The sequence below is a fragment of the Podarcis gaigeae genome, assembly GCF_964106915.1.
Source record: "Podarcis gaigeae genome assembly, chromosome: 10".
NCBI lineage: Eukaryota > Metazoa > Chordata > Lepidosauria > Squamata > Lacertidae > Podarcis > Podarcis gaigeae.
In genome coordinates this window covers 66,349,586-66,368,834 of record NC_139686.1, presented here as the reverse complement: position 1 = coordinate 66,368,834, position 19,249 = coordinate 66,349,586, and the positions used below count along the sequence as shown (strand labels likewise).

Genomic DNA, 19,249 nt, shown 5'->3' with positions numbered 1-19,249 from the left:
AAAATATACTGGAACCAAAAGTTCCACACTGGCTGTCCCCGTTAGAGGTAATAAGTGTGAAGAAGACTAATATGAGAAACAAATGGGCCACCTATGGGGAATTGGTAACTAACGAGGGAGGAAAATGGAAATTGAAGCCATATGAACAAGTTAAAGATTTAGTTTATGATTGGTTGCACCACTACCAAGTAAATGAAATATTTAAAAAAGATTTGAAGGAAAACGGTTATGTGGAAAAAGAATCAAGTTTCCAAAAGGACATTATAAATAATGAGTATAAAACTCTGTCAAAAATCTATAAGATACTGCTGGAATGGAATACGAAAGATGAAGAGGTTAAATCGGTAATGATACAGTGGGCAAAGGATTTTGGGTACAATATTCAATTTGAAGATTGGGAAAAACTGTGGAAAGAGCATTTAAAATTTACGGCATGTATAACACTGAGGGAGAATGTGATGAAAATGTTTTACAGATGGTATATGACACCTGTAAAATTAGCAAAGATGTACAAGGTTGATAACAAATGTTGGAAGTGTAAAGATAAGGAAAGGACATTCTTCCATCAGTGGTGGGAATGTAAGAAAGTGAAAAGCTTTTGGGAAATGATATATAATGAGTTGAAAAAAATGTTAAGATATACTTTTGTGAAAAAACCCGAAGCTTTTCTTTTAGGTATTGTAGGAAAGGACATTAGAAGAAAAGACTGTAAGCTTTTCCAGTATGTGGTAATGGCAGCCAGAATCCTGTTGGCTCAGAAATGGAAACAAGAGGAAATACCGATGATAGAAGAATGGAGACTAAAAATGACAGACTATGCAGAACTGGACAAACTAACTGGGAAAATCAGATATACTAAAGACCAAAAGTTCATCGATGACTGGGGGAAATTTGTGGATTATCTGAAAAATATATGTGGTGTGAATACAACGCTAGTGGGACTTAAAGAGGCACTGTAAAAAAAGAAAATAAGTATTGTTTATTAGAAATAATGGGACTAAGGAGGAAAAATGGCAATACGAAAGAAGGGAATGTGTACTAAAGGTATAACCACGGATGATTGTCAGAGACGCTGAAGGAAGTCAAAAATAACTATGATTTGTTGTATGCGGGATTAAATAAATAATTGGATGGAAATATATAAAATGTATAACAATAAAAATTATTATAAAAAAAGAGAAAACCCCTCTCTCTCAGCACCAGGGCTAAACACTGCTCTAAGATTTACCCTTCCTGATAGAAAGTGGCAGCACGCGAGATATTCAGTGACTCCTATCTCAGATTAGCTGTATGAAGAAGACCCATTAACGTTACATGTTCACATGCAATAGCAACTTTCCAAAATAATACAGATTGTGAAACATACGCAGTTGAGTGGTTCCAGAACACACAGACCGGTTTTGTTCTCTCCTCTGTTTCCAGCAATGCATGATCAATCATAATGGGGCTGTCCAGAAGATTTGGTAAAGATTCCCCATCTCTGTAAATTATTGCACTAGTTATTGGGGTGTTTATGATGGGACGATTGGGTAATCTGGAAAAAAAAACAACAACCAGGGAAAAAACATACCATTACAGATGTGAAAACAAAGCTATGGTATTTTGCCCAGTTTCAGATGAGAGCTCTCCACTGAATTTAGATGGATGTGGTGTCGGGAAAAAATCTGAAGGGGTAGTTCAAATGTGTAAAGGTAAAAGGTAAAGGACCCCTGGTTGGTTAAGTCCAGTCAAAAGCAACTATGGGGTTGTGGCGCTCATCTCACTTTCAGGCCAAGGGATCTGGTGTTTGTCCACAGACAGCTTTCCAGGTCATGTGGCCAGCAGGACTAAACCACTTCTGGCGCAACGGGACACCATGACAGAAACCAGAGTGCACAGAAACGCTATTTACCTATCTGCCATAGTGGCACCTATTTATCTACTTGTACAGGCATGTTTTTGAACTGCTAGGTTGGCAGGAGCTGGGACTGAGCAATGGGAGCTCACCCCATAGTGGGGATTCAAACCGCCGACCTTCTGATCGGCAAGCCCAAGAGGCGCAGTGCTTTAGACCACAGTGCCACCCGCTGTGCATGCTTATCACATGTATGCTTATCATGTGATGACTGCAAGAATCAAGCGACAGCTTATGCATGTTACTGAGCCATCATAAATCAGAAACCACAGATAGAACAATAGCCCGACATAACCTGAAGCACAATATTTTTAAATGGAGTCAGGTGATATATTCTACTGCGAGACAATGAGTCATTAGAAATCAGGTGATGTACAAGCATGTGTGAACCTACCCTAAGAAATCTAACAGCTTCTTACCAAAATGATATCTCTTTTAACATAGATTAATTAGATTATAATTTAGAACAACAGAGGCAGCCTTGTGGATGAATAGAGTTGTGGTCAATATTGGTCCCACTGAGAGTAAACCCCCTAAAATAATGGCCAGGAATAACTTAAGTCTATTAATTTCAGTGGGTCTACTCTGAGAATTAACTTTGTTAGCTACAACCAGTAAGTTTTGAAGACATATAGTATTAAAATCGCAACACGTGATTGCTCTCAGGTAGCAAGACCTTCCCATTCCAGAATACAATAGACAAATGCTACCCAAAGCAAATGAATGAAGCTCAGTTTTACCTCAGGCTCCTTCGGTCAGGATCATAGCTCTCAGGCAGAAACTGCCCCAGGGTTCGATATACAATCACGATAGCAACCGCATGCTGCGCAGCGTCCTCTGGATGCCGACGTTTTCTTTTTGCAAGCACATTTTTGTTCTTCAAAAGCTCATCTTCTATTTTAGAAGGCAACCGAAGGTTTGAAGGCTTCATCGTAGGAATGGCTGAAGATAAAACCAATGCCAAATTTTACTATCATCCAATGCTGGGGTTATGCTTTAAAGACCTATTTCTGAGCTTGCTAAATATGAAGTGATTTTAAAAGGACCCATTTATTTTTTGCCTTATGAATATTGTAATTTACATAAAATCAAAACATGACTGGAGTCTTCCCTCCCCCTTAGATTTTCATATCAAGAAAATGGCCTTACGCTGAGCCAAACCTGGGATGAGTTGGTACAAATGGACATGGTGGTACTCAGTTTAGGACAAGCAGGGGGAAACTGCTTCTTCTGTTTGTTGTGTGAACATTACCCATTCTCCAACCCCATATTGGGTTTTATCCAGACCTAGTCATGTTTGAAGTAGATGCGTTGGCTAGCTTAAATCCTGTTTACTTCACTGGGCCTCTCCCTGGGGAGGATTTTTGTTGTGAGGTGTTGTTTTGTTTTGTTTTTGTTTTTATTATGTGTGTTGAGTTTTGTGTTATTTATTTATTACTATTTATTTGATTTATATACTGCCATTCATCATAAGATCTCAGGGCAGTTCACAAAGTAAAATACAGGATAAAAACATAAAAGTAAGTAAAACCAAACAGCAAAACAACCCCCCTCCTTCCCACAGACACATTTAAAAGGCTGCATTTTTTCCTTGTGAACTGTCCTGAGATCTATGGATGAAGGGCTGTATACAAAGTTAACAACAACAACAACAACAACAACAACAACAACAACAACAACAACAACAACTGGATCCAACTGCCTTTGTCTCATAGCTGATCTGAGAATTCACATTACAGGTTTCCAAACGCCTGTAGAATAAGAATCCTACCTTTTCTATCGGAAGCTCTGAACAAAGTATCAGGAAACAAAACAGACGATTCCAAATCTCTAGGATAATCTTCTTTAATCGCATCAAACTGTGGTACTTTAGCTCCCGTAAAATTAGACTTTTCAAAGATGTCAACAGCAATAACTAAACAGATAAAAAGAGCTTGCCGTAACACATATTTTTGCCACATACAAGTCAAACATCCAGTGGTGTTTTAGTAAATGTGAAGCTTTGCTTTGTAAACTACATGGATGTTGAGAAGAAATCTGGATCTATTATTGTACATCATTCACACAATCTTAATAATATAAGCCTTGGCATTAAGATAAATGACTAAGGCTGCAGTGCCTCATTCTATGCTAGTCCTACTCAGAGTAAACCCATTAGTTAATATACATTTACTTCACTGGCTCTACTCTAAGTAGAACTTAGTTGAATGCAACCCACTGAATTCAATGGGAGGAATTCAATAATAATAATAATAATAATAATAATAATAATAATAATAATAATAATAATAATAATACCCCGTCCATCTGGGCGGCTTACAGTGTTGCTTTCAAGGAGATTGCTCTGCCAGTGCAAGCATTTCTGTTTGCCTGATGGAACAATCTCCCACTCACATTGTTCTGGGGGTTCTGCTGACCTCCCCAGACCCAAAGCCTTTTTAAAATTAATTAATCTAGCCAATGAATCAAATAAACATTGCAGGCCTAAGCCTGAAGCATTAGGAAGTCATATCTGATCAAGAACAACAGCTACTTACTCATGTTTGTGGTAACAGTTATGAAAGGTTTCATGTAGGTTTTTTTCATGTTCTTGGCTACGTTGCTGAAATATTCCTCATAGTGTTTCAGCAAGTGTGCTGCGCCCCCCTCTGTCCTCTGGATGTGTTCCCAGTGCTCTTTGGCACGAGGGTCCAGTAGAGCACTACCTGCTTTTATGATGTTCTAGGAGAAAGAAAGGGGGAAATGCTACACACAAAATGGAAGAACAATACTTCCTGTCCCCCCAAAAATATTGTTGCTACAGGTAAACATGCAAATGAAACAATGCAGACACATCCTGCTGTAGTTTTGCTTAAAGATTTTTTTTTGGGGGGTACCAAGGCTGTTTTATTTTAAGTATTTCACATGATCCAAGATTTATAAAAGCAACAATAGAAAAATAACATAAAATCACAGGCTCTATAAAATAAGGAAATAGCTATCTGCATTTGTTTTCAAGTGAAATGCATTTACAAGAGATTTGTCTGTTCTGTGACTTTTCCGAACAGCAGTTATTTTGGGGACTAGACGATGCATGCGTCCAGTGCATCCTACTCAAAGCCTTTGCAAAGTCTCACTCTTCAGAAACACTTAAAGGATCACTGTATGCTGTGCAGTTTCCGCAGCCAACTTTGTGATGTCTCCCTGCAGGACGTGGGTAGGACTGTGGTATGGAACACATCTGCGCTATTTCTGGAGCTAAAGTGGCGCAGCCCAAGTTTTCTCAGTATCGGTTCAGCATTTCTTACCTCATTGAAATCCACATCCCTCGTTGCAGCTAGATCAAACCCCTGCTGCTCGCTTTCATATTGCAGCACCCTGAGCATCATCTGGTAGGCGGTCCGAATGTCATTTCCATAGAAGGAGCCCGTGTGGTTGGTGGCATTCTGGAGCACTTTGGCTATGTGCACTGACTTGTCGCCGTCCATGTTGGTCTCGTTACGGATAAGCTTTTCATTCTGAAGACCCAAAACAACAAAGGCTCCAACTTAGCAAGGAAACTCCACCTCTCTTCCATGTCAAAGGGCTTAATGGGATGCTGATTCCCCAAGTGTGTAGATCTACATGCAGCGAAGTGAGAAATTGACTCCTGGACTTGGGCATATTGAAACACACTCCGCTCACAGCGCATGCAGACTGTCATGTGATCAGGTATATGTGTGTGTTTGTGGGTGCACATCTGTATACATGTAAGAGGATACTTATGAGCCCAACACTTATTTCTGTGTTGCACCATGTGTACTGCCTGCCTAAACACTGAAAGACCGTGTGAAACAGCTCTTGGTGGCCTCTGCACAATCTCAGATACAGAATCTGCACATACACAACCAAACAATCAAAAGCTTAAACTCCACCAGAGGAAATACTAGTGTTCCTACCTGGTTTACATAATTAATGTAATGTCTCTACACGTACGATTGTGTCGCTGCTCACCCTAGTAATAGGGTTGTCAAATTTGCAGATGGCACAACCGTGATTGGGCTCATCTCTGAAAGGGAGGGTGAAACGGACTATAGAGATGAGGTGGAGCGGCTGACAGAGTGGTGCAGAGCTAACAACGTGCTCATAAATACAAGGAAGACAAAGGTGGACTTCAGGAGACAGAAGAGCAATGTCCAGCCACTTTTGATTGATGGGGTCTGTGTGGAGAGGGTAACAACGTTCAGATTTTTGGGCATTGAATTACAAGAGGATCTGTCCTGGAGTGTCAACACAAGGGGGCTTGTGAAGAAGGCGCAGCAGAGACTGTACTTTTTGAGAATTCTAAGGAAAAACCATCTTCCGCAGAAACTGCTGCTTGCCTTCTATCACTGTGCCATTGAGAGCGTGCTCACTTATGGCTTATGTGTGTGGTACGGAAGCTGTACTACCCAGGACAGGATGGGGTTGTGCAGAGTTGTTAAGGCAGCAGAGAGCATTGTTGGCTGCCCACTCTCCACCTTAGAGCAGATTTATGCCACAAAGTGCCATAGGAAGGCACTGGACATAGTAAAAGATCCATCGCATCCTGGTCACTGTCTCTTCGAGCTCCTGCCGTCGGGACGGAGATACAGGACGATGAAGACAAGAACGAGCCGTCTTAAGAACAGCTTCTTCTCCAGAGCGATCTCGGCCCTGAATGGGAAGCCTGGACTTTGAAAGTCATCTAATCTTCCTTGCTGTATTATACTGTATTGTTTTAATTAGTGTTTTTATAGTTGTTTTGATTTTGTGTGGAGTGCCCTACCTGGGTGGATGGAGCAGCCAAGTAATTTCGTTGTCCCCGAGAGGGGGCAATGACAATAAAGATATTATTATTATTGTTGTTATTATTATTATTATTATTATTATTATTATTATTATTATTATGCTCTGAGCATATTCTGTGCGGCAGAGAAAAGGCACTTCCTGCTTGGTTCCAGTTTGAATAGGAGCGTTAAAAGTTTCTGTAGCAGTAGCAGCAGGCAGGACACGTGAATGCTCAGAGAACTCTAAAGCGAGTAACAGTCACAGGTAAAGAATTGGGTTTTTCCTCTCTTTGTGACACACCTGTAATTCCATGTAGGAATGTGCAGTTCTCACCCTGTGGGCACAGCAGTTACTCGGCAACGATTTCCAGCAATATTAAAGGGCAACTATGACTACAACACAATGCACAAGTCAGCAGACATTCGGTTCTTCCAAAGCCTCCTGTACTTACCATGATTTTCAGATCCACAAAGGCAAGGGTAGTACAGTTGAAAAGTTCGGGAGGGAGCCAGCCTTTCTCGCTGTTACAGTGACGAACAGCATTTCCTTAAAAAGAAAATGTCTTTGTGACAGAGACAATAGTTGACGGCCATTTGCCACATTTAAAACTACAAATGTTGAGCTTTGGGTTATCTTAAAGAAGAGTATTTATTGTAACTTAGAAGGCAGAATGGGCAGGGACACAGAGGGGCAGATTTCATGCCACATCTACAGTCCTGCCAGACTGTGGGGCGGTGGCACTTTCCCCACCTATTTTCTGTGGCAGCTCCAAAGTAGCACAGAACTTGGGGCTGGGCCAGCTCTGGATCTAGCAGATCCACAGTCAGGCCTGCCCTGTGTCCAAACATCCAGCAGAGGACTGGCCTCTCTTGGTGAAAACTCCACCAACAGAACCTGGTGAAGCGACACTTCCACTGAATCCAACTCCTACCATCAGCACAGATCGAGGGTTAGAACTGCTGTGTTTAGAATAAAAACTTGGGTATCAGGAACTGTTAGAAATATTACAGGTGTTCTAAAGCATAATTCTCTATCAGTGACCAGGGGTTTGTCTGTCCTTTATTTACCATTTAAATTACATACACATCACAGTGGAAAACGTGCAGTGATATTGCAGAATGAAAGAGAATGTATCAGCTGTATTTTCAGTACAAGGTTTTTCTTTTCCCATATTGTAGGAGTGGCCAACTCCCAAGAGACTGCGATCTACTCACAGAGTTAAAAACTGGCAGTGATCTACCCCCTTTTTGGGGGGTTGGGTCAAAGTTGTTGAGTTTTTTCAGGGAGGAGGTAAAATATTGAGCTTTTTTTGGGGAGCCACAGTTGTTCAGCTTCTTTGGGGGAAGCCAATGATCTACCAGTGATCTACCGCAGACGTCCAGTGATCTACCAGTGGATCACGATCTACCTGTTGGACATGCCTGCCATATTACAACCATTTCATGATTTTTAATGTTCTACCTCCCATTGTGTTACTTAAAAAAATGTATTCTTAATAGTTTCATGTTGATTAAACTTTCTGTCTATGCTATGCAGTTTCTTGTCTTCAGGCTCTAATAATGCATTACTCTCTGTGTGTACAGCAATGTTTTAGAATCTCACTCCCCCACCCCCTGATGCTATGATAACACTTTCAACATGTTAGCGGCAGCACTCACCTGTTGATCCTTTGGGACAGGGCACTGCAGCAGGCAGCCCAAATTTGGTCTGTGGCCACCATATGCCAGCTTCAAATGCTTTGGGGCATCCATTGTAAACCACTATGTAAGGTGGAAGGGAAACAAAACATTTCTTTTTCTGATAATATAATAGCACTTAAGTTATAACAGAAGGGATTCTGCTTTGCTGAGGACAAACATTCAGACATTCTTAGTTCTATTCTGGACTTTGAAAGTAGGAGGAGAGGGTATTCATAAAACATGTCAATCGTCACTTTCAGTAGAAGCAAAGGATAAAGCAGCTTCGGATAAGATGCTGTAAGGTTTGTACATGCTTAAACTAGCAATCTCATCTGAGAAGTTTCTACAAGAGATGTAGAAGGAGAGCTGAACAAAGCAGCGGGCAATTTGTTCTGCAGAAAAAGCCTCCGTTGGAAAGGCAGTCACAAGTATTTGGAATATTCTGTTTACATTTGCCCACTGCCAGGATTCTCTTTTCTCTGAAATTCCATTAAACAATTTATTTTATTTATTACAGAAATCTTTCTATTGCCCTTCAATTAAAAAAATAATTATAGGGTGCTTTACATAAGAGGAAAACATAGCAAGAATGAAAATGCAGGTGAAACAAATCAAAACAACAAAAAGAAGCAAAGATGAAAACGGATTTTAAAATTGAGTCTAAAATGGTCTGGTGTTGAAGTATGTATAGGTACCTTCACAGCCATGAACAGTAACTTCAGCAAAGGGATTATCACAGCGATTGCACTGTCGCCCAATCACTCCTGGCTTACAGGGACACTGCCCTGTTTCTAGGTCACAGGTACGAGTGTGGGAACCAGAAGGGAAACAGTCACATGGGTAACAGCGGTCACTGCTCTGTGGTCTGTAATGGTTTGCCTGGAAAAAGAGAGAGGCTTGAGAGGTGCTTGCAAATCAAGGATATGAGCAGTGGGTAGAATGCACACTTCAATGCGATCTAAAGATTATCTCAGGTAAAGGAACATTCATCCTCGGTAAAAGGAGGCTTAAAGTTGAGCGGAGAAAACTAGCCGAACAATCTGGACCTGAGAAGGTTGGTTTCAAAATACAGAGATGCACTTCTGAACCACAGTTTCCCCTCGAGTGTGAATGACTACTTAACAGCTTTGGACAAAACAAGGGCTGTCAAGTACTCTGCATGTTTCATCCCTTTTAAATGAAATATTCCCTTTCTATGTGTGTATTGGAGACAGAAACGTGTCCGAAGTGAACAACATTTCTGAAGTAACTACATGTTTTTACTTCAACAAATTATATACACCTGGCAAGACGTTGTGACTAGTTCAAGCATGTCTATGCATGTATATGCAAAAGAGTTTGTGAGAGACCCAACTGGAGAAATTCATCAAAGCGTATTCTGCATACTCTTAATTAATAATGTGCAGAAGGTGCTAAGTTTATTGCCGAATGAAAGTAGGTGTCTGCAGATTGTCACAGCCAGCCCAAACAAAAATATAACCCTGTACAAGTTCATTTGGCCAATTCTCAGGTTGGCCAAATGTTTTTCTTCTTTTCCTTCTTGAAATGTAGCTATTGAAGCCAGCTTCATGGAAAGCAATATAGAAGGCTTGCAGAAATGATAGATAACATCAACACAACTGCTTCATTCTGAATTGCAGTTATTTCTTATGCTTTAGCTTGAACTTTAGTTCCACATGAAGTGAGCAATCTTTTGCTTACCTTACACCGACATATTCCATTAGTCTTATTGCAGTCAGGATCAAATCCCTTGCTGATCTCACAGTTACATGGCCCGCAAATGGGATTTCCCCACCAACCTCTAGGACAAGGCAAATCAATTCTACAAAGAAGGTGGAAAATATATTTAATGTTCAGCTTTGGAGCTACAAAATGCTAAAAGATCTCTTTTACTGAAACCATTGAGGCATAGTTTGTCAAGTTATAGAAAATGGGAGGGAAAGTGGGTGAAAAAAATTATTACTGAATAAAAATTATGGTGGCACTCGTTATATAGCACTTGATGTGGAATTTGTTACAAATATGCACCTTTTGCACATTTTCTACATGATAAAAAGAATAAAGGAAAATTCTGCTTTGAATAAGGCAGACCACTGATTGGACTGAACATAAGGTAGCTCCTCATTTCTTTATATGAATACAAGGGATTTGGGGGAAGGAGACAGAGTAGGAAAGGAAGGCTAAGAATTAGCCAGTGTCGTTTGCTTACTTGCTTTCACAATATTGCCCATAATAGCTTTGCCCACATTCACAGGTGTATCCATGAGAAGAGCTTGGCTTATGGACACAGGTAGAGACATGCTCACATGGGTTCAGGCTGCACACGTCAACACATTCTGTCCCAAAGTACCCTGAGGAGACAAGGTTATAGACATATAGCAACTGCTTCGTAATTTATGACCTGTGCATTTCAGGAAAGCAGTCTATTTTATTCTTCTGCGCTAATAGCACCTCTTTGGTTATCAGGAAATTTATCTCCTCCTGCAATACTCTGTCTAGAGAGATTATTGTTAACAGCGTCGTAAGGTTACACTTTTCTAAAAAGTTGGGATCATATTTAGGAGCAATTTCCGCCCACACACATTTTTCCCCCTTTTTTTGCTTAAGGCATTAATTAAAAATATAGGGTTGGGCAGAGGAACCCTTTTGCCCAATTCAACACATACACACCCCAGTGCAAGAGAGTTTGGGTTGCAGTCTTACCTCTGAAGTAAACGTGCATTAACTCAATATCATTCTGCAGGTTGAGGGCCGAGGAACACCTCTGCCTAGTCTACTGTCCCACCTAGCCCAGTGCAAAAATGGTGTGGATTGCAGCCTTATTTCTGAAGTAAGCAAACTACTTTGAAGTAGTTTGAACTTCAAAGTCAAACCCAGTTTGAAAGAAACTGGCTTGCATAAAGACAGGGAGGATATTAAAACATTTTGAAAATTGAAACCATTTTTTTGTAATCTAAACAAATCAAATCTGTTTTGCTTTTCCATCACATATTTAACTCTCTGATTATTTTCAAGCTCGTGTCAATCTTTCATTTTTCTCCTGAAAATCCCGTTCTGCAGCAAGGAGAAACCTTTCAAAATTCTGCAAACTAAAACAAATGGACATTTAACAGGTCTTTTAAAATGCAGCTTTTAAAAAAATGACATTGCAGAAGAATTTGCATTTCGGGTAGGATGTTTTCCTCCTCCAAGAGAAGGCATTCAAAATGAGTTCACGAAGATAATGGAGAGCAACAGGGTACCATCCACAACTATGATGGGTGCTTGCTATTCTTGATTTTTATGGGATTATGAGCATGAATTTCTGCAACTGTTGCCAAGTTCTTTAAGAACTTTCATAACCACAGAATTCTATAATCCCCCCAGGTTCTCATTACTATGAATAGTGTGCTTGAAGCCATTATTACCTGGATCACAGACACATGAATAGCTGTCCCAGTCATCGCTACAATAGCTGTGCTGGGGACAAGGGTTAGAATCACAGGGATTGTCCACTTCACAGCCTTCCTTGACATTAATCTTGATTGCCTGCTTCATGTTCAAAGTCGCTACATTGGTGGACGTTTCCCCCATTCTCACTCCCTGAAAAAGGAGTGAAGGAACATAAACAATGGTAACATCCAACTAGTGTCCCAGCTTTAACAGTGTTAAAATGGCAGAACAGTATGCCTCCCCCCCCCCAAAAAAAATAATTCCAGATCAGTCATGGAGAGCTAATGAACCGGAAACCATACTTCTTAAAAGCTGGTGTTAAAAGCAATCAAAACCAACAAACCACTGGATGCCATCCTGACACAATACGCTTAATTAAAATCAAACGGATCTGGGGACACAGTTATGTGCTTAAAGTCTCATTAATTTAAATGGGACTTATGCTCATTGTCTTCATAATTAAGTCAACTGTTCAGTGTTTAAAAGAGATGCAGAAAAACAAATGAATACCACCCCTTTTTGCCCTCTACCCCAAATCGGCCCATTCCCAGAGGAGATGAGAATGCTTCTCATGGGTAAACATCCCCTCGTTACTTATTTCAGCTCTCACCTGGAGACAACCATAGAAGCCTTGCTGAACAGAGACTTGATCTCCAGAGACGCCTCCTACAATAATGCTTTTCATTTTAAGTCCAGGCAGCTGATTTCCAATCTGTACAGTGCTCTGAAATGAAGAACATAGCAAAGGAGATTGCCACTTCTTTATACATTCTCGGTTACAATATTTCACTGATATAGGGGACGCAATCAACAATAAACTTAAAGAGGTAATGGAAGCTGTTCGTGTTCTGCTTCAACAAGGAAGCATTTCCAAGAGGTAAAATGCCTTTTCTCCGTCAACTACAGGACAGCCAGTTCAGTCAGCCTTCTCTCTCTCTCTCTCTCTCTCTCTCTCTCTCTCTCTCTCTGTCTCTTTCTCTCTCTGTGTGTGTGTGTTCTGTAGTCAGGAAGGGATAAAAATCATTTGGTGCTAAAAATTTCTTATGGGCTCCGATGTGTGATATGTGGGTTTTGGATCTAGCTTATTATAACTACAGAGACCAGGTTATCCTTCATGGACCATTGGAGGAAAATGGGTTCTTTTGAAAATTATTTTTATTGAAAGGTTTTCATGGATAACAAAGGTACAGTGGTACCTCAGAAGTTGAAAGGAATCCATTCCGGAAGTCCGTTCAACTTCCAAAACATTCAGAAACCAAGGTGCGGCTTCCAATTGGCTGCAGGAAGCTCCTGCAGCCAATCGGAAGACGCGTAAGCCACGTTGGATGTTTGGTTCCAAAGAATGTTTGCAAACTGGAACACTCACTTCCGGGTTTGCGGTGTTTGGGAGCCAAACTGTTTGACTTGCAAGGCGTTTGGGATCCAAGGTACAACTGTACATATAACATCTCTGTTTTCAGTTCATGCAGTCCTATCTGCAGGTGAGTTACATTTGGTGTGATACATTGCTATCATAGGCTTTGTGAGGTTGGGTGTGAGGAGAAAGATATGGGGAATGAGAAGTGGGGCAAGGAAGGGGGTAATGATGGAAAAACAGGTTCTTCAACCCATTACAGACGTAAGGTAGAACAACATGGCCTTGGTATAGTTCACAGTTATGCCGCCATATTGGATTACTAACAGTTGCTCATTCTGGTCTCATGTTTATGCTGAAAGGTTACTGATGCCACCTCACCTGATACATCCCATAATCCAAGGATACAACAGCCAGGTACTTGATGTCTTTGCCATCTTTAGCACTCTTCAGTTCTATTAGCACATGATGCCACTCGCCATCACTGATTTGGGACTGAGTCATCCGCAAACTAGCCACCTGGTTCAGTCCATCGTAGACTTCAAATACCACATATCTGTTCAGTATCTGTTGAAAACATTAACTTCGGTTCATTGCTGGAAAAAACGGGTTCTATTTCAATCCCTTGTCATGTACTAGTAACGATACCTGCAGTCTGCATAGTTTGCACGTTCACCTGGGCTGTAAAGTCTGCAGCAAACCAAAGGTTGTGCATTCCAGACTATCCTAATACAGTGGTAACTCAGGTTACAGACGCTTCAGGTTACAGACTCTGCTAACCCAGAAACAGTACCTCGGGTTGAGAACTTTGCTTCAGGATGAGAACAGAAATCATGCTCTGGCGGCGCAGCAGCAGCGGGAGGCCCCATTAGCTAAAGTACCTCAGGTTAAGAACAGTTTCAGGTTAAGAACGGACCTCCAGAACAAATTAAGTACTTAACCCGAGGTACCACTGTATTTGTTTATAAATATATATTGAGAAATATTTGTATCAATAGTCTGCCTTCCATTTGAATGCAATCTATTATTTTCTATCAGAAACGTCTGTTTATGGCAAATGGATTGATCAGTGCTGTAGCATTTAATTTCTCCTACCTGTTTGTTCTAGACTTGTTCTAGACTTGTTCTAAACTGCTATCTGGAGTAAACATACTAGGGAATAAGCCTCACTAGACGCTGTTGGAGCTGCTTCTGAGCAAACATGTATCGGACTGTGCTTTATGACTAAGTACATTATACATATTTAAGTTTGGTGCTGTGTTGAACCAATCTACCTGAATGTTGATCTTGGATGCGACCCCTGCATTTGCTTGCATCAACATGCCATTAACCTTGCGCGTTCTAAACATGAGACCAATGTACCATGGCACAGAAATAGTGATATCAAGATCACTCCAGATGATGATGCTTTCTCCGGTGAAACGTTGAGGGAAAGGCATTACTGCAGCATTGGATAAAAAGAAAACAAAACAAAGGCACAATTTTCATTGAAAGTTTTGAAATAGAGTGGGACACACACACACACCACATAATTTTTTTCAGGACATTCTCAGTTGCACTGGCATAAATCAAAGCATGGCACTCCTAAGTGTGGCTGGCTGAGACTGTGCTCAGGACATCTCTTCCATGGAAAGTGGGATGTGGATAGACATGCTAGTGGATATTTGCCTGGAAGCACACAAATCCAAGTGGGCATTGTTGAGTAAATTAAGGGCAAGTTGCAGTACTCAAGTGGTTCAGCTCTGGCAAAGAATTAGTGTCTACACTTTAAAGATAGTGAACTAATGGTCTTCACATGTTGAATTACGGCTTCCAAGTGGTCTATTATGGGGCTTTAAATGTATGTGCCATGATAGCCAACACTTCCCTCAGTTTGGAGAAACACACTGCATCAACTACCAGTGGAAATCAATATCAACTAAGAAAGAGCAGATACAGCAAGCGCTTGTATGGCAGTATATAGATTGCAACCCTTTCGGAGCAGCTGATCTGTATATCGTCCTTAAATCCACATAAATGTTTAAAAGCTTTTGCCAGTCTGAAGCAACAAACCGTACAGCAAGCTTGCCGCAGAATAGATTCGTTCACTGCATAACAGGCATGCTGAGCTCAGCTATATGTGTAAAAAAGGGCATCATTTCTAATATCAACTTTATAAACACAAGGTAACTAAACCCAGCTTGAATTTTATGGTTCAGATTTTCAACAGCAATATGGGTCTGTCAAGCTCTACTCTCTAGGCTGTAGTAGACATGCCATCTTATGTATCAAGGCCTACCAGATGGTTAATAAACTTCATTTTCATGGCCCCAGGTGAGCCGCAAAAAGGTGTGTGTGTTTTTTATAAAAGACCTGGTAGACTAAAACACATGGTTTGTGTGTCATGAACATCCCAGGGCCTATATATTTGACAGCCCTCTTATAAATACACGTAGTTCTCCAAAGTATTTGGCATTCAACAGCCATCGTCCCCCCGCACACTTCCAATGTTTGCTTCACCTTGGTCATAAATTGCTAAGAGTTCCCTTTTATTGACATTACTTATTTCCCCTTATGCATATTTCTCCCCACAGATACGTTACGGGAAATAAGTAATTGATCTGGGGGCCTCCTGACAATAAAATGAATCTAATGTTTTTCTAAGGAGATTTTTTTTTTTTTTTGGCAGGAAAATCGGTTTACACAGGAATACAGAGCTATGTCTCTGCTCCAAGTGCATTTTATGGGAAGGTAACGAGAAAGGGGACTAATAACCTGCTACTTAACATGAGTCAAATAGGTTCTGACTCAAATCGTGATTAGATATTAACAGGCCATCAAAATGTATTTTTGAGTTCATTAGTTTTACAGGAGGAAACCTGTGGCTTAATGTTCCTTTTTAAAAAAAAGATTATTGCAACAAATCTCTAGATCCTTTTTCCTAAGTTTGAAAAAAAGGTGTGGCTGTACACAGTTTTGCTTATACTAGGACAATATAAGAGAACCACACACACTACCCACCCTATTACATGCATTTGTGGACTCTCCTTCCTTGGGAGGTTTTTAAGCAGAGGTTGGCTGGCCACCTGTCATGGATGCTATGATTCTATGAAAGCACCTAATGGGCCAAAATACAAGGCTGAGGGCCCAACAGCTGCCCTGTAGCAATTCATATTTGTTCATATATTATGGGATGTTTTACATGTAAAAGGGAAAACGGACAAATTGCTCACCTTGCTCACAGTTCTTCCCTCCATACTGCAGGGGACACTCACAGGCGTAGGTATTCCATTTGTTCACACAGGTGCCTCCATTCTGACACCAGTTGGTGGTGCAGTAATTCTTCTGAGCTAAACAGCCTGGCATTCCAAAAGAATCGGTTTAGCCCTCCACTTGTTTAGCATTCTACATACCCCCATGCTAAGAAGAAGCTACGATTAATCTCATTGTTAGCTTTCTGAATGGCTGCAACTATACACAGTAATCCAGGGGAGCCGGGGGGGGGGGGGGTTAAGGAACTCAAAGATGCAATATCACAATCAGCGAGTGCATTAAATAATTTGCGGCGTGACATGACCTCCCCTTCTTTTCAGTGCTGGGGGTCTACCCAGGATACAGACTCTTCTTTCTCAGATTACTGAAACTGTATTGCAACAAAGGTCACCTTTGAAATCCAGTTCTTGTCACTTACCCTGCAGGGTAAGTGGGGTACATGTGACCCTTCAAACATTGTTGGGCTCCAGGTCCCGTCAGTCCCAGTCAGCATAGCCAATGGTCAGGAATTAAGGGAGTTATCATCCAACAAGTGCCGGTACTCACCAGCAAGCAGAGGGAGAGGGCAGCGCATAAGGGAGGGGCCTGACGCCAAGGCTGGGCAGTGAGGGTGGGTTAGCTGCTTGTTGCTCCCTTACCCACCCACCTACTGGGATATAACTCCTCAATGAAACAAAACCACATTTGTTCTGTTTTCGTGCCTGCAATATCGAGTTTATACCTGCAAGAGTGCCATTGTTGGCTATAAAACTGGCCATGTCAATTGGCTTGCTGTCAATGGAGAGGTTCCTCATACATCCAACAAACTGTCTGTTGTGCACAGGAAAATCTTCAGGCAAGTTTGGAACTCCTCCAAGGAGCAAAGGGCCAGTTAGATCCAAAGACCTTAAGAAATCAGAAATCCAAAGACGTTTAGAAATCAGGTATCAGAAAATCCCCCCACAATGGTTTTTGAGTGGTGGGCAGGGACCACCCACCTGTCAATCACACAATATTGAATTTGGCTTGCAAGGCTGCTCATGATAAGGATTGAAATTTTAGATTGTAAGCCTGCAGGGCTACGTTCTGTCCCCCCACCCGTGTATTTTCTTTTAGATTCTATTATTTTATACCCTACAGTGCTTTTTAGGTATGTAAAAACTAAGATAACAACAGTTGTCTGGCCAATAGGAGAGACTGCATCTAAAATAAGTATTCTCTCCAATCTCAAATGTACTTAGAATAAATCATCTAGTGAGTTCAACACAAATAAAAACTCTTTCTTAGCACAGTCACATTTGAAAGCGCACTCGCATATGACAATGACCCATCTTAAGCATACCTAAGAGATAAGGAGAAGGTCTTTCAAGATAAGTGGTTTATATCATTTGTGAACAATAACTTTTTTTTAAAGCGCCTTACTTTTTGGAGCCTGTCTGCGTTCCCTGAGCAGCACACGAGTAGTTTCCAATAAAACTTCCGAAACGAACAGCAACTGTAGTATCGCAATCATCCACTGTTACGACTGCCACCTTCTCCCCTGAAGGTCCATGAGGAATACCTAATCTTCCTATGTTGGGCTTCCGAACCAAACAGATAACAACAACAACAGTGAGAAAGGAACTGTCAGCAAACCTGCAAACATTTAATGCAAGGGGGGGGAGCTATTAATGCAATAATTTCCCAAATACTTTTGCGAGAGATAAAATGACCAGCATAAGCAATTAGATACTTTTTCCAAAACAGCTCTGCCAAAGCAAAAACGTTTAAGCAGTTTTAAAAATGACCCCCCCCCCCAATGAATATAATTCACAGCTATCTCCTAGCCAACAGCCTGGAATTATCCTTGGGAGAAGAGGAGGAAGATTTCCAATAAAATTCTTAATTACTGTCTCCTTGATTGTGGACAACATCCCAAACCAAAAAGCCCAATTGGGTCTACCAATAAGTTGTCTCTTCAGCCCACCAATGTTGCTGTAAAACTGCTATAGTCAGCCCTACAGAGAAGTTAAGACGATTGCTGGTGGCATGGAAGGGCAGTTCAACAGAAAGGAAGTATAATCTCAATGACTGGTTTACCAATCCCAAATTTCCTTGCTTCCTTGGGAGAAAATGCCACTGAGGCTCAATGACATAACAGGAACTGCAGGAAATGTATTACTGCACCATTATTATAAATGTTCAGTAAATGATTGATAACAAGGAATCCCCACAACTGGCCAAGTTCCAGATCAACACACTATCTGGTCGTGGAATGGAGAGACACAGGTTCCCGTACATGGAGCTACAGCAAAATATTTAAATCACATTCACCATGGGACTGAGAATGTTAGAAAAACCCTTTTAGTAAAGCCTGGCTTCTACTCTGACCGCTAAGAATGCAAGAGAATTTTAAGTGCTATCATATCCATGTCTACCCAGAAGTAAATCCCAATATACTGGGTTATTCATGCATTGCAGGCGGTTGGACTAAATGACCCTCAGGGTCTCTTCCAATTCTGCAATTCTATGATTCTATAGTCAGCAGGACTAATTTCCTAGCAGGTGTGCTAGAGTTTCAGGATATTGTTCATAATCTCGCATGTAAAGTCCTGTTGCTGTTGAAGACACTGGAGTCACTCAAATTAACAGGCATTAGCTAATATTAACCTGAAATAGTATTTACTGCTGCAATAATTAATGCATACAGAGCAATAAAATAACTACTGCTTGAATTACAACCTAATTCATTTTAATCCTGACAATGAGTAAACATATTGCACAGATAATCAATGTCGTACATGATCCTGACGAAAGGCAAAAGACTAAAACTGTCATATAGGGATAAGCTGCTCTGAAAGGATCACCACAGAATTTGTACTTTTCAGAAATTTCTCAAAAGCTGTTTCCTGA

The 19,249-nt window shown here is 40.9% G+C and overlaps 2 protein-coding genes across 4 annotated transcripts in view; one reads left to right on the top strand and one right to left on the bottom strand.

Moving 5' to 3' along the window:
* Positions 1-19,249, bottom strand: part of CELSR1 (cadherin EGF LAG seven-pass G-type receptor 1) — a 157,217-nt gene that overhangs the window by 29,885 nt on the left and 108,083 nt on the right. For all 3 annotated transcript variants that reach the window (XM_083701225.1, XM_083701226.1, XM_083701227.1), the window contains exons 6-22: positions 17,780-17,937; positions 17,100-17,263; positions 16,339-16,464; positions 14,401-14,567; positions 13,508-13,693; positions 12,383-12,496; positions 11,748-11,922; positions 10,550-10,691; positions 10,042-10,162; positions 9,036-9,219; positions 8,320-8,421; positions 7,113-7,207; positions 5,182-5,391; positions 4,432-4,615; positions 3,666-3,809; positions 2,635-2,836; positions 1,367-1,534 (exon numbers count right to left, since the gene is read on the bottom strand). In XM_083701225.1, coding sequence (XP_083557351.1) covers positions 1,367-1,534; positions 2,635-2,836; positions 3,666-3,809; positions 4,432-4,615; positions 5,182-5,391; positions 7,113-7,207; positions 8,320-8,421; positions 9,036-9,219; positions 10,042-10,162; positions 10,550-10,691; positions 11,748-11,922; positions 12,383-12,496; positions 13,508-13,693; positions 14,401-14,567; positions 16,339-16,464; positions 17,100-17,263; positions 17,780-17,937 — 2,642 coding nt within the window. The remainder of the gene's footprint in view (positions 1-1,366; positions 1,535-2,634; positions 2,837-3,665; positions 3,810-4,431; positions 4,616-5,181; positions 5,392-7,112; positions 7,208-8,319; positions 8,422-9,035; positions 9,220-10,041; positions 10,163-10,549; positions 10,692-11,747; positions 11,923-12,382; positions 12,497-13,507; positions 13,694-14,400; positions 14,568-16,338; positions 16,465-17,099; positions 17,264-17,779; positions 17,938-19,249) is intronic.
* Positions 1-19,249, top strand: part of GTSE1 (G2 and S-phase expressed 1) — a 97,218-nt gene that overhangs the window by 72,065 nt on the left and 5,904 nt on the right. The gene's annotated exons all lie outside the window — the stretch shown is intronic.